Raw genomic sequence first — 22387 nt, 5'->3', positions numbered from 1 at the left:
AATCTCTTGTGTGAGCTGACTAGGTGAATGCATAGCCTCGGGGAAGCTAGATTGCCTCTCCGGTTGTATTCAAGGAGTGAAGTATAGCATCGCACCGGCTAATCCAGGAAAGGGAGGGAAGCTGGGGGATGAGATAGGGAGACCCAGGGGTCTGGGTCTTGGGGGGTTTCTCCAGGGAAAGTCTGGGGGGACCAGAGCGAGGCAGGCGCTATATTCCTGTCTGGTGGCAGCGAGATAGATCCAAGCTGGGTATAAGCTTGGGGAAGGTTCACAGTAAACACTCAGATGTTGAACTTTAAGTCCAGATTTGAGACAAACGTTTATTACAACTGGCTCTGAGAATAATTTTGCAAGACTGTATTGAAAGTAAAGGAGACTGTACACAAGAGGTAACACAGGTGCTGGAGCACTGGCAGGAGCAGGCTGTAAGTTACTTCAGGAACATGCCAGCTGCTGTAAATTGACAGTGCTCCATTCACTTCAGTTGCACTATGCCATTTTGCTAGCAGTGGTCTTTTACAGTAACCAGCGTCGTGTTGTATAAATAATGCTACAGATACTTGTTTAAGGAACAGTGAAAAACAAGTGGTCCAAGTGCTGTTTGTGGATTTCATCTGTAACTGAAGACAACAGGATTCTTGCCTAAACGTAGGCATCATCATTCAATGACAAATGATGGGGCTGGGGTGCTGGATAGAACAGACAACCAGCACCACAGCACCAAGATTAGGTTTAGGTTACAATGCACCTCCTCTCCCTTCTCCACGCCCACCTCTCTTTCCCTCATGATTTTCTATTACTCTCAGCCGCAGCCTAGGCTAAACGCCCCCTGGCGGCTAAGGGGAGGAACAGACCGCTCTTAACACCAGCCCACAGGAAGGACGCACGCGCAGCGCTGCCTCCGAGACTCCCCGGAGGGAGGGCGGAGGGAAGGAAACTGGACGCATGCGCAGTGGCAGGAGTTTGGGGTTTGTTTCCCCTTACAGGAGGCGGTGGTGTTGCGGCCGCATGCGCAGTGATAAGCAGATGAGCCTCGCGTCACAGGGCAGGAGGAGGGAGGTAAATCGCGCTTGCGCAATGTTTGTTGCTGGCGTGTGGAGGAGGGGACGGGAACCCGGAAGGGTCAGAAGTCTCTGTTTTGTCGGCCAGTGATGGGTCTTTTCGGGAAAACGCCGGAGAAGCCGCCCAAGGAGCTGGTAATGACCCGGGGCGGGGGGCACCAGGGGAGAAGGCGCGTTCCCAAGCCCCCCGGGAGGGCGCCTTAGGGGCAGGGCCCCCGCTGCAGGGGTGGGGCCAGGGGTTCGGCGGGGGTGTGTGTGAAGGGGCGAACACCCTGCTGGGGGGGGACCCTGAGAGCGGGGCGAGCGGTGTGTGTGAGGGGGTGGCTGCCCCGGGGTTGGGCACCGTGCTTGGGGCGGGGGGAGACTCTGAGAGTGGGGCGGGGTGTGTGTGTGAGGGGGCGGCTGCCCTGGGGTTGGGTGCTGTGCTGGGGAGGGGAGACTCTGAGAGTGGAGCAGGGGTGCGAAGGGGCGGCTGCCCCCGGGGTTGGGTGCTGTGCTGAGGGGGGGCCGCAGGTGAGATACTGAGAGTGGGGCGGGGTGTGTGTGTGAGGGGGCGGCTGCCCTGGGGTTGGGTGCTGTGCTGGGGAGGGGAGACTCTGAGAGTGGGGCGAGGGGTGTGTGTGAGTGGGCGGCTGCCCTGGGGTTGGGTGCTGTGCTGGGGAGGGGAAACTCTGAGAGTGGGGCGAGGGGTGTGTGTAAGGGGGGGGCTGCCCTGGGGTTGGGCACCGTGCTTGGGGCGGGGGAGACTCTGAGAGGGGGTGTGTGTGTGAGGGGGCAGTTGCTGTGCTGGGGGGTTGACGCTGAGGGGGGCTTTGTGGGGTGAGGGCGCTGGACGGGGTTGGGGGTGGCTGCCATGGGGCCTGGCATTCTGCAAGGAGGGGGTGGGATTGAAGGGGGGCTGCCACGGGGCTGGGTTGGATGCTGAGGGAGTGAGGCTGGCTGCCGAGAGGATAGAGCCCCCAATATCTCAGGGCTGCTGCACAGTTGACCAGGTCCCACCCATGCTGAGGGGTGTCCATGACACTGCTGCCCCTGCCCCCGGGATGGATGAGGACTCCAGTGAGGGCCTGTCTCCATACTCCTGTTTGTGCGGCCCATAGAGGCAACAGGCCGTAACTGATAGCCCACAAGGAATTGGTGCTGGTATCTTAACAAGTAACTTCTACTGGAATGGAGATGGCTTGGAGCATACTGGGGCCTTTGGGTTGTCCCCTGGATAGAGATGGAGCGTTAGGACTTGTCAATAAGGGAAAGTTATTTTGGAAAGGACTATAGCTGTTCCAGAATAACTTCTTGAATGGATACTCTTATTAAAGCATATGTGTAGCCAAATGGGGGGGGGCTATTCTGCAGTAGCTATTCTGGTCAGTTTCCCTGGGTGGTCAAATCTTTGTTCTCCAGTACTCCTGCTTCTGTCAGCCTGAGTTGTACTGATCAGGAAGGCGTATTGCATTCTGGAATGTATCTCCTTTGGAGGCCCTCTCTGAGGGAGCTGGGCAACAGGTCCACTTCCACTCCACAAAGAGTCCACTTCCCAGTGGCTTGTTTCCCTGGTGAATAGAAAGCCATCAGCCTCTGAAGACCCCTAAATCTGAGTAGGGGGGAATAAAACTTCTGTGCCTTGCATGATTATCTTTGCAACACAAGTGTGAGTGGATGCAGTATTTTTTTGTGAGTCTGCAAGCAGGCTGTCCTATGATCTGATTGTGTTGCTGCTGCTCCTACCTTTCTTACACAGTAACAGAGTGAAATAAGCAAATGCTGGATGGTTTCACTGCTGGTTTCCAGAACTCTTTGGGCAGCAGTGTAATAATCAAGAATTGGGTCACTTTTACTCTTAGTGTTTGGAAAAGTTATGAGCAGTAGCAGATGCATTAGAGGTACTCAAATAAGAAAGCTTCTGCTTCCCACTCCTCCTCTCCCCTGCCCCCACAAAAGAAAAGAGAACTTGGAACGAAAACTAGAGTAGCAGAGACCATCCCCCCTGTCTCATGGGTGCTACAAGAGCTCTAGGAATTGGGTAGAGGAGCAGAGAGAGCTGTCCTGCTCACAGCATCTGGATGCTCGGAGTCAGAGAAGAGTAGAAGAAAGGCCTTTTCATCACTCCTCTCATAGTATCCAGGAGTTTGGGTGACAGGTACAGTAATAGATTCCTTGACCACGCTCCCCACAGTCAGAAAGCTATAGAGCAGCAGTTCTCAAAGTGTAGATCAAGGCCCCATTTTAACGGGGTTGCCAGGGTTGGCTTAAACTTCCTGGGGCAAGGGGATGATGCCAAAGCCCAAGCCCCACTGCCTGGGGTTGAGGCCTGAGCACTTCAGCCTTGAACAGTGGTCTCAGATTACAGGTCCCTGTCTGGGGTTGAAGCCCTTGGGCTTTGGCTCCCTCTCCCGGGCACTGGGCTTTGGCTTTGGACTCCCTCCCCCACAGTGTGGCAGGGCCTGGGCAGGCTCAGGCTTCAGTCCCCCCTCCTGGGGTCATGTAGCAATTTTTGTTGTCAGAAGGGGGTTCCAGTGCAATGAAGTTTGAGAAACCCTGCTGTAGAGGGAAGAGGAAGACAGTTGGGAGTTCCTTCTGCCTTCCAGAAGGTGGTGGACAACTTCAGATTTATCAGATGTGTTCCGGTGGCTAACACAAAAGATATAGCTACTGAGCTGGGTCCAGGGATGGTAGCCTGATGAGAATCTCAATGCCCACCTTTTTCCTAGAAGTTGGGTGGTGGTGAGAAGCCCAATTTCACTCTCAACAAGACATTACCACTGGGCCATCTAATGTACTGAACCTTGTCTAATTAATTTTATGGCTAAAAGATGTCTGGCAAAATTGTCAAGCCTTTTGCCAGTGCTTATCAATACATTCGCACATTACTTTGGCCTTGGCTACATGCAGAAGATGAAGCAGTTTCATTTAACTCAGTTTTTAAACTGATTTGGTTAAGCCAATGCAAAACACCGTGTAGACACTTCTATTTTGTTTTGGATAGTTTATTTCAGTTTAGCTTATCTGTCTCTTTACCAAATTAAAATAGGGCTCTCTTAAACTGAACAAAGACTGCATAAAAATTTGCATTGGCTTAACTAGATCAGTTTAAAAATATTTTTAGTTAAACTGACGCAAGTGGATGTGTAATCCATCCTCTTCCTCCTTTGGCTGAACCTTGCATAATTTAGCTCGGGTTCTTCAGTTCCTTTCGTTTATATAGCATGCACCTCTGTGGTGCTACAGACATTATTTAAAAAGCAGACACTGATGTTTGTGAATTGCACTGTGCTGAGCAAAGAGAAGCAGGTCTAAAACTTCTGTTGCGTGTGGGATCAGTGACTACCAATTCAGCAACGGGGGGGAAAAATGCTCCCAATATGATGTGAAGTTGTGACTCTAGGTTGGACAGAGACTCTTATAGACTCAGCATTAAAGTAACATGTGGCTAGAAGTGTGGAATTGTGCAACCCTTTCAGAAAGGAAACTTGGGCATTTTGAAGAGTTTTCTATGGATTTTAAGTAGAGGCGGTGCTGTACAGTAGGTGAACACAGGGCTGGATTAAGGCGGCTCACATTGAGATGGGTCCCCTGTGGCTCTGTCTCCTATTTGGAGTGATGGTGGCAGGCCCCACTCTCCCACCCCAGAGTCAACAGCATAGTGTCATGTTCTCTTTGCTTGCTGCTGCAGTGGTCCCTTTTCCTCACTCAGAGAAGTAGAGGTGTCAACAGTGGAGTCCCAAATAGGAATCTCGGCAGCTGGGATGTATTTGCTCAATTGAGTAGGCAGGCCTGCTGTGCCCTTTCCCTTGTCACACCCATTGTAAAATAGAGAAATATAATCCACACTTTCCAGATGAGAAACCATGGCACGCAGGCATTGTGACTTGTCCTAGGTCACATGTAAATCTGTGGCAGAGCTGGGACCAGATCTCCTGCATCTCAGTCCATCACCTTAACAATGGGTAGGACGGGAATTGCAGTGGAACTCAGCTCTGCACTAATGTGAACACTTCTATGTGGCCAAGTTGCTTCTGTATAGCAGCAGGAATGAGACCAAAGTTTTTTCTTCATCCAGTTAGCTGACAGATGTGGACATGCTAGTCTACATACTCCATAAATGTTGGCATGTTCCATGACACCAGTGTTGGAACTGTATATGTGTGTTGACATCTCCTCAACCTTGGTACTCAATAAGTTTAGGGAAGTGATCACTTCCCCACATTCTGTCATCTTTATGTATTTCCCAGTTGCTTTTACTACCTATATTACTTGTTGCAATTCCCAAATCTAAAACAGAATTAAATCTACTAGGTGCTCCAGTAGTCAATATTACCAACGTATGCATATCAGTAAATTGTCCCAAGCATTTACCATTTAGGTCAGTTTTCTTTCTTCCCCATAACTCATTATGATTGTTAAAGTGTCTGAATATTATGAAGTCTCCTGCTGCTGCAAACTTTCTGGCGTTATAGGAGCTCAGTAAGCCTCTGTCCAGCTAAGCTGCTTCATCAGTTAGCCTTCCCAGTCTTTGGCTCGTCCCCGAATGTGGCCTAATTGTCCCTTTCTGAGCCATCTTAACTCCTTCAGGATTGGTGGGGGTGAACTCCCCATCACGTATTTTTTTTCACAGTGATACAAACTGTAAGAACATGTTTCTATTACATGTATATAGCTCCTTACGTAGAAGCAATACATACGTTTCACGATATTCATAACCAGCGTGACCAGGCTTTCCTTTGATACCTTGCATTACAGTCTATGGTGAACCAGGATGTATGTGCCAGAATTAAGACATTTTTGTAACCTCTATGGACCCCATCTGTGCCCCTTTGCCAGCTGGCATTAAGAGGTTCTTGGGTCATGCATGGCAATGTGACTATATCAGTGCAGGGTATTTGTGCCCCTGGGGAAAGAGACTTGTTGTATTTCTGAAGCATTGGTTCTGAAAATATGCATCTAAAAGCTACATAAAGGACCACTTCTTAAAAATAAAGTAGACCCCCGTTTATCTGGATGTCCTGGTGGACACCGGAAACTTTCAGCTACCCAGCCATTCGTACAAATGGAAGTGCTACTTTGAGGTAGGTTGTAGGTATGGGCTGGGAGGCCATAAAGGTCCAGATATAGCTGGGCAGGCTGAAGAGTCTCGGAGGCATTGCTTTACCTGATTGTGTGCCGTTGTTACTATTCTGGGCTACAAGCCAATGAATGGCCACACTCTCCCTGTCAGCCCCTGCACATCCCGCCCGCCCTGTGGCCGTTCAATTGCCCAGGCTGTCTGTCCTGGGCTGTGGCAGAATATGATCCCTCAGTGGTAATTGCAGTGTCAATGTGACTACTGCCTGCTGATGACTGGGATGGGCTGTTTCCTGGATTGTGCGGTCCAAGATGAGAGCTGACTTGAGATGCTGCTATAGATACAACTAGTTATTGTGAGCTGAACTTTGAACTGACACAATGTTGCAGCCATGGGATCATAATTAATGCTGCGAGTCCCTCATGGAGGTCACAGAAGTCAAGGATTCTGTGACTTCTGCAGTGGCTGGTGCTGGCTTATGGGCTGCCCGAGTTGGGCAGCCTGTGGGCCAGCAGCAGCAGTTTGGGTGTATGGGAGGGCGCTCAGGGCTAGAGGGTTGGAAGGTGTGGGGAGGGCGCTTACCTCGGGGTGCGGGAGCTCCCCAGGTTCCTGGCCAATGGGAGCTGCGCAACCAGCGTTTTGATGGGAGCAGCGTGCAGAGCCCCATAGCCCCTCCACTGCTGAGGCCACCTCCCCCAGCATCCATGGCGCCCCCAGACCGCCCCTCCCAGAGCACCCATGGTCCCCTGCCCAAATTTTAGTTAGGGGTATATAGTAAAAGTCATGGGCTGTGAATTTTTGTTTACTGCCCATGACCTGTCCATGACTCTTACTAAAAATACCTGTGACTAAAACGTAGCCTTAATCATAATTTGAGTGAATATGTTGTTGCACTGGTGTAGCATGAATTAGAAGCATTGTTGTAAATAGGCTTCCTTGAACCCTGCCATTCCCTGGGAGGTGGATGCTGTTTGCAGAGAGAGGATGTACTATGAATTCAGATAAGTAGGAATTTTGGATGAAGGGAATTTGGACAACTGGAAATATATTGTATACAAGTCCGTTTTAGTTATGGTATCTTTTATGCTTTCTCTTTTTCCTGTCTTTATTTTTAGGTCAATGAATGGTCACTGAAGATGAGAAAAGAAATGAGAGTAATTGATAGACAGATCAGAGGTTTGTGTTTTTTCACATTTTCTCAGACTTCCTCTTTGTGTATATATGCTATATCAAAATACAAAAGGAAAAAAATGAAATTTTAGGTAACTTCTTAATAGGGAATTGCAGAAAGTCTGTGGAGAGCCAACTATAATAAATGTAGTGAAATCCCAAGGACTTCAGTGGAAAGGGCATGTAGGTAGGATGGTGGAAGACTGGGTGAACAGATCTCCCGATTTTTATAGAGACAGTCCCGATGTTCGGGTCTTTTTCTTATACAGACTCCTATTGTCTGTCATCCTCCCTCCCCCCACCCCAATTCCCTGTCCTAATTTTTCGCATTTCCTTTCTGGTCACCCTATGGAAGATGGATTTGACTAAGTGTCTGTGGAAAGGACATCCTTAGGGTAGCAACTTCATGGCTGACCAAGGAGAAGATGGGATAATATTGAGCAAGACCTAAGAGCTCTTATTGTGAATTACCATCAGTGGAGGGAAAAAATGCCCTTGCCTGAAAGAGGTGGGGGCAGATTGTGAGAGCAGCCAGAGACCTGTGTAGTGTGTGGAGCCACAGAATGAGATTACGCTGCATTTCAGAGGTACAGAATTGTGACTGTATGAAAAGAACAGTATAGTCCTAGGGATTTATATCTTCTGTAAGCATGAACTCCCATAGAAGTCTCTAGAGGTAAAATTTTCAAAAGTACCCAAGTCTCATACATTTTCCATGTGAATTAATCTCCAAAATCCCATTTTCTAAAATGATTTAGGGATTTAAGGTCATAAGACACTTGTAAAATTTTCAAAAGTGCCCGTTCGGTCAAATTAACCAGCAACGTAAGTTACAGTTTAGTTGTAAGAGGTTACGATGTGCACCGACTTCTAGGGAGTTTGCAAAAAAGTATAACTAACATGTCAGATAGGTAAAGGGAGGTATATCTGGGACAGTGACAAACAGGAGAACTGGATATAAGAGGTGAAGTTTGACTTCTGTTAATGGGAGTTTGGACTTCAATTTCTATGGGCACAGGATTGACTCCTGTATAGGGTTTTTTTGCAGAAAGGAGGGGAGTTGTTTGATCTTACACCATAGTATTAGTAGATTTTTCTGCTACATCCCCTTCTTCCCACATTCCCAGCAGCTGGGATTGGGTGAGGAAGTGGACATCTCACCAGGGTTTTGCTCTGTGAACAAGTTCCAGGAGGACCTTTTGTATTGGTCTCTATTAGGTGTTTGCTGCATTTTTAAGCCCTGACTTAACCTGTCTGTCCTCCTCTTTAAAATGGGTTAGTATCTGTGCATCCTTTAGGTCTGTTGAGACTAATTAAATCTGTAAACTGTTTTGAACTCCCTGTGGATGGTGCTATAGAATTATGACAATTTGGACAATCTGTCTGTATAACACATTAAATCTGATGGAAATATGAAGTTGTTACTGTGACAATTGCTGTATCACTGAATGTTGTTTCAAATGTTTCTGTTCAAATAAACAAAATGTGTTCATTCTGATTTCTAGAATGGGTTTTGGGAGCAATAGAATGCTTTGCACCACACACAATCTTTCATCTAATGGCTTGAACCCCCTGTTCTTGAGAGGCACAACACAGTGACCTTTAACAGAGCCATAGTGTGGTATCATGCACAGCACTGTCACCAAGCCACTGGGTCATAGAAGAGGGACCAATGTACTGAATTTGGTTTACTGGAGACTGGCAGGTGATACCATCCTCCAAAGACTTCTGTGGAACTCCATGCTTTCTCTCATAGCCTTTGATCCCTTGTGAAGCAACGCATTCCAAAAACAGTCAGTCAATTGCCAAATCACAGTAATGCATATCCTATAATAAAGTGCACATATAATGATTATGCTCAATCTAGAAAAATTGGAGTATGTCAGACTGCAACAAAACCATTCAGTTTATTATTAGCCATTGAGCAGAATGTGCCTATGACAGGATCCCCTTGGGGTGCAGCTTGGGACTGTGCCCCCTGAACTCTCCCCAGCCTGGGCTGTCTGTCACAATGTCTTGCTAGTGACCAGCAGCAACACCTTCAGGAGCTGTGATCACTTAGCACAACTGCATGTGGAGCCCCACATCCAGCTAGACTGCATGAATGCTCCCAGAGCCACTCATCAATCGCACAGAGAAAGGCACCAGCCACATGCTCCCAGCACTGTATCCCAGGAGTATACTGTCTTGCACTGCTCAAGATGGGCAGTGCAAATTTATTAGTTGGTTTGCCACTTCAGCAATGGAGAGTGGACATACAACAGCCTCTCCCAACCTGAGCAAATCTGCCCCACACTTCATACAAAATCACTGGTAAAGATAAACAATTAAACATTTTATTGATTATAAAAGGTAGCTCTTAAGTGATATTAAGAGAGAGGCAAAAAGAATGCTACCAAGATAAAATAAAATATATAAGCACACAGTCTAAATGCCCAACCATATTAGACTGGATAACATCTAGATTAAGCAGCTTTTCTCACCCCACTGGATATTGCAGGCCTTAATATACAGATTTGTTCCTTAAACCTCGGCCAATCTCCTCTGTTGGAGTCTTGTCTTCTTCTCAGTATCTTAGTTGCTTGCAGCAACGGTGGCAGGAGAAGGGCCCAGTATGTGTCCACTCTGTCTGTTTTATACCCTCAGTCCATGTGCTTGGGGAGCACAAGTCCAGGCATGTCTAGGGGGCATTGCTGAGTCTCTCCAAGCAAGGTTAAGCAATTCCCCTGGTGTGGCCTCATGCAGGTGAGTGCTGGACGATGGGTGGTTCAACACCCCACTTGGATGCTGGTTACTTTCCTTCCTGTTGCCTCTTGAGGAATCAACCAGATATTAGCTCCCCACTTACAGCATGTTTTAGTGACCAACATATAACACAATTCTCATAACTTCATATGCATTAATGATACACACATACGGATACAGAAATGATTTTCAGCAGACCATAACGTTTCCCCGATACCTTACAAGGCATGCTTTATATGTAAGATCATGATTATATGAAAATGAGGAATATGGGGGTTACAGTATGCTCCCCAAGATATGGAATGCCACAGTGTCCTGGTCCAATGGATGGTTTTGGATGTTTAAAGCCAGCAAGTAGCTAGCAGCAGTAACTATATTTCTCATTTCTTTAGTGTCTTCCATCTCAGGACCGCTAAGTACTTTATAAAATTTGAGTTAAGCCTCTCCATCACCCTATGAGGCAGGGATGTGTCTCCACTTGACAGATGGGAAACTGAGGGAAAGGGACAGTTACTTGTCTAAAGTCATGCATGTTGTCTTTGGCAGAGCTGAAAGTAGAATCCACCTTTTGACCACAGGATAAGCCTGCATTCCCTGCAAAAATTGATATTCACACAGTTGGATTCTCTGTCCTCAAAGAAGTCAAACAAAGATTAGCTTACAAAAATATAGACTGATAGAGGCTTTAGGCCTTCTAAATGGTCAGTATAGGAAGGCTTTGTGCACAATGGATTGATCTTAGCACTTTCTCATGCCTGAACTGTTGTTTCACTTAGGGTATTTGTACTGATTGTATTGTACACTCTTTGGAGCAGGGATTTTTAACTATTCCCATGGCCTGTAAAGTGCATAGTTAGTTATGCTGAAGAAATGGTTTCAGCATCTTGTAAGCATATGGTGTTTCTTGTGAGTAATGAGGAAAACACCACTAACCCAAACTCTTCTAAAGGAAAATAGTCTTTTGGAGAGGAGGGCACTCTTTGTCCCAGTGGACTGGCTGATAGAGATTTCTTCAGTTATCTGCTGCTGAATGACACTGATTCTGGGCGAGTCGTTCTCCAAAAGATTCGTTAATTCTCACATGAGAATTTGCATTGATGTCTCCAATTCATATTGGGCTTGCGAGTGCCAAAACGCAGAATGCTATTTTGATGGATTTATTTTTATAACCTGCCAAATTCTGAATCATTCTGGTGTAAAATTTCTGGCTGTGTAAATCAGTGAGCTTTTGAAAATAAAAATCACTGCATACAATATGCTTGCTTGCTTTATAAGGCAATTTCACTGAACTCTTCTGTCAGTAATATCCCTAAATGTTAATATAGCTGGATGGATTCAAATTGTGTTATCGTCTTTTTCTTGCAAGCTAGTTTTCGGCCATCTCTTTGCAATAGAAGTGTTATTTCTGGGCCAGAATAGAAGCCCAGTTTTTAACTCCTTATTCTTTTGTGTGCATATGTCTCTCACCTGAAAATATTGTTCAGGTGCTTTAATTTTTTTTGCTGTGCATAGCTACCATTATCCCTTTAAGATTGAGTAAAATGCAGAGATTTTAAACTCTTAAAATCCTTTTCTGAAAGGAGGGGCCTTGATTATTTCAGGAAGCTTATGCATAAGAACGTAAGAATGGCCATACTGGGTCAGAGCAAAGGTCTATCTAGCCCAGTATCCTGTCTACTGACAGTGGCCAATGCCAGGTGCCCCAGAGGGAATGAACAGAACAGGTAATCATCAAGTGATCCATCTGCTGTTGCCCATTCCCAGCTTCTGGCAAACAGAGGTTAGGGACACCGTTCCTGTCCATCCCGGCTAATAGCCATTGATGGACCTATCCTCCATGAACTTATCTAGTTTGTTTTTTTTTAACCTTGTTATAATCTTGGCCTTCACAACATCCTCTGGCAAGGAGTTCCACAGGTTGACTGTGCATTGTGTGAAAAAATACTTACTTTTGTTTTTAAATCTGCTGTCTATTAATTTCATTTGGTGACCCCTAGTTCTTGTGTTATGGGAAGGAGTGAATAACACTTATTTACTTTCTCCACACCAGTCATGCTTTTATAGACCTCTATCATATCCCCCTTAGTAGTTTCTTTTCCAAACTGAGCACTGCACAGCACCTTAACTTTAAAGCATAAAAGACTGGAATTCATTTTGTGCAGACACTATTCAGTGCAATATATGTTCTTCCTCACATCTAGTACATGGACATCAAATTAGCAACTCAGGACACTTCCTTTTTTGGGGTGGGGGTTGCGATATAGCTGCATATGTAAAACAAAGTCCAGATAATATTGGGACAACTGGTCACCCTATATCAAATGCTGGGAGTGAAGCTGGAGACTAAACTAACGTTGAGTTAGGCCATTCAGGTGTTCCTAAGTCTATTGATGTTACTGAATGTTTCCAGAATAATGTTATATTATTAGAGAATCCCTTTATCAATGACATCAACAGTGGCCATTCAGCTGTTTCAAATGGTTACATTCTGAATGTACCATTTTACATTTAAAAGTTAATGCACCAGATGCAATATTATGAATTGCTTCTAAGCCTTGTTCATTAAATGCCAGTGAAAGTGTATAAACCTGGCAGGGAAGCAAGTCAAAGCTTAATTATTTAGTGAACTGTGTCTGACAAAGTATGTGATTATCCCACCTGCAAGATTAAAGATTTTGGGTAATAAATTTGATTCTAAAATAACTTGCAAAGCTTGTTGGGAAGTTGAGTCATTTATTTACAAAATGTGTATGGGGTCTAAATAGATGAAAGATTTCTGCTTCCTGAAGGAGCAGAGTGAATCTATAACATCTGTATTTTTGTGAGATCACCCATCATAATGGTGTGTGAACACCTACCACAAATCTTTATTTCCCAGCCCAGTTGGCAGGAACAAACAAGATTTTAGGGATTTAAATGTGAGTGATAATGTGACTGAGAACGTTACTGTGGGAAAGCTATATCAGACAGATGGATTTAGCATGTAGTTCTGAATGTGATGAGGCTGGCAGTCATTCCAATTTCATCTGGCAGTGATTTCCGTAATCTTGTTCCAGCTCCTAGGAAATTTCCATTTTCTTTGGCTACTGGTTTTCCCCTCTTTCTTGGCTGCTTCATCTTTTCCAGTGGTGTGGAGCTGAGGTTATCACAAGAAAGGTGTCTCTCAGGTAGTTAGTGGGGGCTGATATCATGCAAGCTGTTGAAAGTCAGAACAGCATCCTTGACCTCTAGGTGTTTGAGAAGGATCCAGTGCAGGGACTGGGGAATCAGAATGATGTATTCCCAGTGACCTGTCTAAGGCCTGGTCTACACTGGGGGAGGGGTCTATCTAAGATACACAACTTCAGCTACGAGAATAACATAGCTGAAGTCGATGCATCTTAGATCGACTTAGAATCAGTTACTTTGCGTCCTTGCGGCACGGGATTGACGGCCACCGCTCGCCTGTCGACTTTGCTTCTGCCTCTCACCAAGTTGGAGTTCAGCAGTCAACGGGAGAGCAATCGGGGATCCATTTGTCGCATCTACACTATATGTGATAAATCGGTCCCCGATAGATCAATCGCTACCCGCTGATCCGGCAGGTAGTGTAGACGTATCCTTAGTGAGAAATCAAATTGCTGTGTTCTGAACCAGATGCAGACGTGCAAAGCATTCGTTAACTTTCAGTAGTCCTTGTGAATTTGTACATAAAATTACAAAATTACTATGTTAGGTTTACATCTACTAATTTTGTCTCTGTCACATAAATAAAATGTGTGTGTCACTCACCACCACTGGGGTCCAACAAACACAACAAGTAGTGTTGGGGGAATAGGGGGCTGTTTTCTCCACTGCATTATAACATGTGCATGGACTGCACCACGAGGGTCGGGAAGGAGGCAAGATGTGGTGGTTTTGAACGGGTTGGGATGCTGCTGGATTCACTGCCGAAGCCACAGGGTGCGTGTTGCACTTTAACTGCCCCAAGTGGGCCATGCTGGACTTTGTCAACATGCTCTAGGTACTAGAGCTCTCCACCAGGGTCCACTCGAGGCAGTTTGTGTGCAGCCTGTGGGTTAGGCAGTGAATCCAGCACCACCCTGAGCCTCACTGACGGCTCCCCGTGGTTTGCCTCCTATCAGACCTCACTGCCCAGTCTGCAGGGGAAGTGAAGGCAGCAGTGGTAGCAGAGGAGGATCATCCCAGCAAGGCGTTCCAGGCCAGGAATGGCCAAAGTAATTAAGGGCATTAGGCAGCATAGGAGGGCACCTTTCCTAGAGCTGATCCTTCTTTCTCTTTGGGGGTGGGGAGTCAACAAATAGAGGAGTGAGCAGAATCCAGCCCCCCAGCCATTGGAGGGGAGGGACAAGAGGTCCCAGTTTCTCCAGAGGGAAGGAGGGGAAGAGGTCCAAGCATCCTCCCTAACTTTTTCATAAGCATCTCTAAAAGTATGAGCAAGGTTGGCATCTCAACAGATGTAGCTTCCTTTAGGGCACAGACTTCATACGTATAAGGAATCCACAATAGGTAAGATTAGAGGTTATAAACGTGTCTCCTCATGGTTGGATCTGTGTCTGATAGGACTGAGTGTAGTTCCTTGACCAGTTGTAGATGGAAATGGGCATTCATTGCCACCACAACTGTCTGGCTAGCTGAGTGCAGTGCAGCATCTAATGCAATCAGCTTGCTGTAAACCAGAGATTCTCAAAGTGGGGGTTGTGACCCCTCAGGGGGTTGCGAGGTTATTACTGAGGGTTTGTGAGCAGTCAACGTCCACCCCCAAACCGCACTTTGCTTCCAGCATTTATAATAGTTTTTAATTTATATTGGGGGTCAGACTCAGAGGCTTGCTGTGTGAAAGGGGTCACCAGTACAAAAGTTTGAGAACCACTGCTGTAAACCAGTCTGACAATGTGAATGTGGCTGCCTTTGATGATGGCAGTTGTAATGGAGCAGATGAGTGGTTCAAAGTGCTTCCCTCTTCAGCCAGCATTACTTCACTCTCATCAGGGTTTAGCTTCATACAGGAGCTGATCTCAGCTGGGTGCTTGGGAAGCTTGGAGGTAATGCTGTGACAGACTGGTGTTAAGGGAAATCATAGAACTGGATGTGCTATGGTAGAAATAGATATTTTGCTATTAGAGCTTTAGTTAACTAATCTGTTGGAGATGCACAAACCAGAATACCCCGTTCAGTCTTCAGTGGCTGGATTCTTGCTTAAATGAAAGGCATTATTGAAGTGGAAAGTTTTAATGATGAACTGTTGCTTTTGAAAATGCACTCCAATAAGCAATGAATCTCTGCTTCTAGCCTCCAGCCATTTCTGACGATTTGTCCTCGCTTGTTTGTCCTTTGTAACCCAGATATCCAAAGAGAAGAAGAAAAGGTAAAGCGGTCGGTAAAAGATGCTGCCAAAAAGGGTCAAAAAGACGTGTGTGTGGTTTTGGCAAAGGAGATGATCCGCTCTCGGAAGGCTGTGAGCAAACTCTATGCATCCAAAGCACACATGAACTCTGTGCTCATGGGGATGAAGAACCAGCTTGGTAAGAACATCGTTGCGCCTAAATACAAGAGCTGTTTCTTAGATTAACTGTAGAGGTTGGCCCTGAGCTGCACATTTCAAAACTGAGGTAAAATTCTGTCAAAGTTTAGGATGAGTCCAAGCCTGCAGGATGTATTTACACTTAAGTCATCTGTTCCAAGAAGTCTTTCCTTGCGTGATGTGCTGTGTATTTGTTTTTTTCTTTGAGTATTTCTAAAATAGCGAGAATATTACTAATGCTGGCTGCTTCCACAGCCTCCTGTAAGAATGATTCTAGCATTACAAGAAGAGCTTGATCATATTCTGTTACTGGGGTGGGTTGTTTTTTGACAGATTGCGTATCCAAGGGGTATTTCATTTGTAAGAGCACCCTGTCTTCTTGCACGAATTCCTGTGTTTTAAAGCCAGAGTCCTGCACCGTGAAGCATCAAAGCAAGGGTGGGCTTGATAGAGAAGAGGAGCAATTTGCCCAGTGGCTTAATGTTTAGCACTTACACCATTTTCCATCGGTCAAAGCATTTGACAATCCCTTACTGAGACCTCCTTCCATGCCTCCCCTATTCTTAGAATTCCCCCCCCACCCCCATGACCATCTGCAAGCCTTGTTGTCCATATTGAAATTGTCCTTTAAAATGCACTTTCGGGCTAGTCTGTCACTGATAACTCACCACACCGCAGCTCCTAACAGCGGCAGGGAGCAAAGGGATCCAAGGATGGGCCGGGGGAGAAGACTTGGAAGCAGTTGTATTATTGTAGCACATAGTCATGGACCAGGAGGACCCTGTGCTGTACAAACACAGAACAAAACGAGGAGGAGCTCATAGCTCTGCAGTGGAGGCACCTTCTTCATCTGGCAAACCACCTTTAGTCCACAACAGGAGCCACAGTGTTTGCTAGGAGGAGACCTAGTGTGACTTATCTGGTCCATTGGGGATGAGGGGAGAAATGCATTGGAGGAGGTGTAGAGAAAAGCCGGGTCAAGGACTGGCTGGGTGTGTGAGCAGCTTCCAGAAAGAATGACCCAGCCGCCAAAAAACTGAGGTGCTAAGCTGAAAAGCAGGGCAAGGGGAGGAGGCTCCCCAACAAGTTGGCTGGGCAGCAGAATGAGGGGAGGCAGGGTTGGAAGATAGTAAGCGAAGACAGATACTGATCCAGCTGTTGGCTCTTGCTGTATGGTCCATGCAAATAGTTATAATTAAGGCTCCGTGTTTGTCATGGAAGTCATGGATTCCGTGACTTTCTGTGACTTCTGCAGCAGCCCGGTATGGTTGGCCCGGAAGCCACTGGAGCAGCTTAGGCAGCCCCTGGGCCAGTCACATTAGCTGCTGCTGGGGCAGTCTTGGCCCTCTTGCCAACAGCAGAAGTTTGGGTGTGTAGGGCTCAAGGCTGGGGGGTGGGGCGCGGCAGTGCTTACCCTGGGGGGAACTCCCCTCCCTCAGCTCCTAGTTCCATGTGCTGCCTCCGCAGCGGTTCCCAGCCAACAGGCGCTGCAGAACCAGGGCTTGGGGCAGAGCAGAGGCAGCACGTGGAGCTAGGAGCTGGGTAGGAAGCCTGCTCCAGCCTCACCAACACCCAACTCGGAGCATCTGCCGTGCTTCCCTGGCCTGTGCCCCCACCCCACCCACAGTGCCCCCCCCCAGGCCATGCCAGCACCTTTGGCGCCCCCATGCCCCATGAATTTTAGTTGGGTATATAGTAAAAGTCATGGACAGGTCATGGACCATTTATTTTTGTTTACTGCCTGTGACCTGTCCATAACTTTAATAAAAATACCCATAATTAAAATGTAGCCTTAGTTAATGGGTATCACTTTTCTTTCTAATTCTGAGATTTCCAAAGTGCCTGTTGTCCAGGATGCCATGATAATAGATGTGTGTGTAAGAAGTTTTTAGTTTGTGGGGACACTGATGGCTTAGCTACAAGGAGACCTCAGCATCAAACTTCATTGATTTAGTACAGTTATATTCGCTGGAGAATTTAGCAACTATTTTACCCAACAAAGGGTCCTAGAAAACTAATCTCAACAATAGTAATGGTAAATCTGGGAACTAAATTCAATCAATGAACTATGCACTAGAGGGATTTTAATCCTCCTTTACAGTGAAGATTGCCTTCAGTTTTTCACTTAGCATTACTATCAATACCACCACGGTAATAATAGTGATATTCGAACCATTATTTTATCAGAGGCAGACAGGAAGTTGGGATTCTGACTTGTATTTTTATTAGACTCCTAAAATTGAAAAAATTTGACTATCAATACAGTTGAGATTTTTTTTTTTTTGTATTCCTGTAGCTTCTCCTTATTATTCAGGCCTCATGTTAAAAACACTTGTAAGCTAGGAATGTTGCAATGAAAAGTAGCATGTGCAGTTCATCCCCTTAATTCAGGAGTGCCATTTAAAATGTGGGAACTCTATGCTGTTGTTTCTCAACGTTACCCTTATTCAGGATTTGACATTCAAGGAACATTTAAGCACCATTCTAATAATTAGCTTCGCTGACCTCTTTGGGTATTGCCCAGGACTGTTAATTAGCCACTGGAAAAAATATTGATAGAAACCCATTGTAGGCTGTATTTTAATTCAGTTTTTATTTCTTGTTCAAAAAGGGGCAATTGTCAGTTATCTAATTCAATATTAAATGGCTTTCCAACAATCCAGTGATGTGAAATGACTTCCTGCAAGTGAGAGAGTTTCTAAATCTCCCAAAATGTCAGACTACAAAGGCGGCTTCACATTAGGTTATTATTTTCATGAATAATCAGATAAATGGATACATAGTCTTGCTCGCTTGACCAGTATGAAAACGTCAGTAAGACTTTCTGCGTAGTTTTACTCCATGCTCATCAACTTCCCACCTGCGAAGAGCAAACAAGATTTCCTTTTCTGAATCAAACTGTGGGTGGGGTGGAATCTAGATGTGTTTGAATGGCTCACCTGCAGTTAATTGGAGCAGCATCTCCACTAAAACTCTTCAATCTTTCAGAAACAGGGAAATTCAGATTTTTCCTGTCTTCTAAAGCCGACAACTTTAAGTTTAGAAGGTGATTAAGTAAATGGATAATCTTTTTTCTTATATGCACTTTCCTAGATTCCAAAATGATGATAATCTGTACAAGCAGGATTCTCCGTCAGTTTTGTTCCCCTGTGCTGGCTTCATTCTAAAGCCTTTCCATGCCTTCTCTTGGCAGCTGTCCTCAGAGTGGCAGGTTCATTACAGAAGAGCACAGAGGTCATGAAAGCCATGCAAAATCTAGTAAAAATCCCTGAAATTCAAGCAACGATGAGGGAATTGTCCAAAGAAATGATGAAGGTAAGTTCTGAAATATATTAGTGTATTACAATAGCGCCTAGGCATTCCAAGTGAGATGGGGTCCCATTGTTCAGCACTGTGCAAACACATGGTAAAAGTCCCTGCTTTGAAGAGCTTACAATATACACAGACAAGAGACAGGGTCCAGAGTCTTCCTCTGCTGCCATTAAAGGAACACTCAAGTTAAAAACACACTTTTAAATAATCATTTTCCTGCAATAATACTCTAGATTACTTAAACTTTCTAATCCATTTTACTGTGTGCATGCGATATGTACTAGCATAATTTTGAAATGTTTGGGCTCCAAGCCCTGCAGGGGGATTTATTTTATTTTTTTTTTTTAAGAAAGTGTTTCCAATGGAATTTATAGAAAAATCTTCCAACATTTTTAGTTGATTACAGAATATAATTTAGGCAAACATAACTGTGTGAGACTGACAGGCTGGCCTTTCAAAGGTTTGTGTTACCAGTTGTAGTTGCATTTGATTAAATATAGGGCAATAAATTTGATATATTGCTCTAAGGTGTGAGTAAGACAACACTGCCATTTAATTCTTGGGTTACCCTACTCTTAATTGTCAGTCATTCTTTTCTCACAGCAAGTATGCAATAAAGTGTCTTTTTGTTGCTGTGAAAACATTCAAAGGGTCTGTGTTTTAAAAATAACCCACATGTTGACCTAATGACAGAACTATCAGGAACGTGTAAGAATGGTGTGTGTAGTAGATAGCCTTGCTTCCAATAATAGGCTGAGTCCTTGGAGTGTGATAGCGGCAGGCAAAATCTGGACTATTATGAAATTGAAGGAGCTGAGTATACTTTCCTGAGAGTGTTGTGCTCCTGGGTGCTCTACGTAAGTCCTAGAAATGGGATCTGTTACCTTCTATTTCGCTATAGGCTGGTATCATAGAAGAAATGTTGGAGGATACTTTTGAAAATATGGAAGACCAAGAGGAAATGGAAGAGGAAGCAGAGATGGAAATCGATAAAATCCTGTTTGAGATTACAGCTGGTGAGTGCATGAGTCTGTTACAGATATGTATTATGAGGGCCAAGAACATGGTCCTGTTCCCAGTGGATTAAATGGCAAAACTCATTGATTCCTGTTGCAGAATTTGACCCTCTATATATGTCTTGGGGCCCAGTTCTGCAAAGTGTTGAATGCCCTTAGCTTTAGTGGGAGCAGGGAGTGCTCAGTACTTCACAAGATGGGGCCCTCAGAGATGGAGCAGAAGTACTGTGGCTGATGATTGTGAATACGGAGGCAGGAAAGAACTCATTAGGGTGGTTCCAAAAAGTGTAAATAGGAGGAATGCACAGAACTCAGTAGAGACACTGTCAGGTTATCACCTTTATTTTACAAGGTCACTTTCCTTCGGTACTAGTACCCCTAAACCAGAATTTAAATACATCCATACTTGATGCAGTTTAGTTACTGTGTGTTTCTCTCATCTTGTACAATAACAATAGCAGAGACTGTTGCTTTTGATTCTGATCTAGTCAGGGTCACAGGCTGCTACACTGTTTGGGCTAAACACACTTTAGTTGAACTATTTTCCAATTTTTGAAAAAACGAAAATCTGTTGGGTCTTATGTGGTTTAAATAACACCAAAACAATTGGCCCTGAACTACTTGACTCTGTCCCTTTAAGTAAAATCTAGGCTGAATAATTGGACAATCTCCTTATTAACTGAGACAACTTGTAAAAGTGCTTTGAATATAAAATATTAATTCAGAAGTCTCTGACTGTAGACTATTACCTGAAGGGCTATAGGGTAGCTTCAAGTCCCAGCCTCCTTATTGGCCAGGCCCTATGGGTGAATTAGGTTCCCTGGCTCATACTTTGCCATGTCTCCTTGTGCCCATTTCCCACACCCCTCTTTTGTCTCCCCCCCCACCACCCCTTTTCCTGCCTCACGTTTCTTTTCCTTTGTAAAAATACTCTTCAACCTTCTGCTCACTTGCCAAAAGCTGCATCATGCTCTCCAGCATTTGGGTTTATGGATTGGGCCACAGGTGCTCTCAGAGCTGAGTGCCATGGGAACAGAAGTGAAGCTGCCCTGAAACAAGGAGCTCTTCCCATTCACAACTGTTAAGAGCCTCAGAGGAATAAAGCAGGAAGGCAAGCTACTTTGAAGCTGTTTTGCCTGTGGCCCCAGGAATGCAGGGAGCAGGGTCTTTTAGTGTCACAGGATGAGCCCCCTGCTCTTTCCTCAGGGCCTTTGGAGTTAGAATACAGTGCTCTAGACACTTGAAAATAGGCAAAATACTGCATGGTACCCACTAAGAAGAATTGAGCATGAGTAGTTATTGCCTAGATAGCCTAATCAAGGCTCTCTAAATGTCCATCTCAGCTGCTGCTGTATGGTTGAGTTCTGTTACCTTTAAATCTCTACAATGTGCAGCTACCTGAGAACTTGTCCCTTTATTAATCAGTCAGTGGTCTGTATTAAACAATGTTTATGGACATTATCTTGCTTGTTTGCAGGGGCATTGGGTAAAGCACCTAGCAAAGTTACAGATGCTCTTCCAGAAACTGAACCCATAGGGGCAGCTGGTATAGCTGATGAAGAAGAGGAAGAAGATATTGAAGCAATGCAGTCACGGTTAGCTACGCTCCGTAGCTAGGTATTAAGTTCAACAGTATAGCTTGGTTTTTGTTCTTTTCTCCCCACTCTGGGATGCTCTGTCCCTCCTGTAAAATGTAAAACTTTGTTTGTGAAGATACTTCCTGTAATATACATTTTTCCTGGGGCTTGTGTTCTATAAAGGTTATTTTTGCCATTTTTTCTGTTAATCTTTTGCAGGTAGTATAGGCTATAGGGAAATGGTGGGTGTAATGTATTTTCAGATACAAAACAATCTTTCAAAAATATTCTTTGTAGCAAGGGAGGGTCTTCCTCTAACAAAGCACTTGTATTGGCTTAAGCTGCTACCAAAAAATCCCTTAATATTTAAGTGTCTGTATATTTTCCTGAAACACTACAAATGGATTTTAATAAACTTATGGTTTAACACTTGCTCCTCTTGGGTCTGTTTAGCTTGCCTCTTATTTTAAGAGTCTAGTCTAACCTTTGTGTGCATTCAAGCAGATAACAATGCTGAGGAAAGGGAAGTTTTGTTCAATGGTCAGTCTGCTTTGAAGCATTTAGTTTATTTTCTTTCTTAAAGCTATTTCTAGCAGCCCCTTCCATCCAAAGATAACATTTTACAAATACAGACTAATCCACCTAGCTTTCAGTAGTAGCTGTTTTTCCTTCTAGTGCACAAATGGGAAAACTGAGCTGTAAAGAACATTTGACTACAGCTGTAACAGTCCTTTGCTTTAGGCTGTAGCTGTTCTATTTTTAACACGTTACTGAAGTGTTTTCCTACTGTCCGTTTTTAGCAAAACCTTTATCAGGACAGCATGGTATTTCTTCAGAAGTGAGACTGGTGCTTGATAAAAGGAGGATGAAGCCTACCTCTGAGAGTTCAAGAAACAAGTGAAAGCAGCTCTATTTTTAAGGAG

General features: G+C 44.9%; 1 protein-coding gene across 2 annotated transcripts in view; it reads left to right on the top strand.

The window, feature by feature from the left end:
* Nucleotides 1-21891, top strand: part of LOC116822783 (charged multivesicular body protein 3) — a 50415-nt gene extending 28524 nt beyond the window's left edge. The window contains exons 1-6 of one of the 2 annotated variants that reach the window (XM_032776873.2): nt 1061-1196; nt 7236-7296; nt 15381-15560; nt 18753-18874; nt 19773-19887; nt 21365-21891. In XM_032776873.2, the coding sequence (XP_032632764.1) occupies nt 1152-1196; nt 7236-7296; nt 15381-15560; nt 18753-18874; nt 19773-19887; nt 21365-21504 (663 nt within the window). In that variant the 5' untranslated portion in view covers nt 1061-1151 and the 3' untranslated portion in view covers nt 21505-21891. Of the gene's footprint in view, nt 1-1060; nt 1197-7235; nt 7297-15380; nt 15561-18752; nt 18875-19772; nt 19888-21364 lie in introns of those variants that run through there. The other variant, XM_032776875.2, reaches the window with a different exon arrangement.
* Nucleotides 21892-22387: the final 496 nt, after the last annotated feature.

This window comes from Chelonoidis abingdonii, chromosome 5 (genome assembly GCF_003597395.2).
Source record: "Chelonoidis abingdonii isolate Lonesome George chromosome 5, CheloAbing_2.0, whole genome shotgun sequence".
Taxonomy (NCBI): domain Eukaryota; kingdom Metazoa; phylum Chordata; order Testudines; family Testudinidae; genus Chelonoidis; species Chelonoidis abingdonii.
The sequence above is the reverse complement of the archived record's forward strand: the minus strand, read 5'-3'. Positions and strand labels throughout refer to the sequence as shown.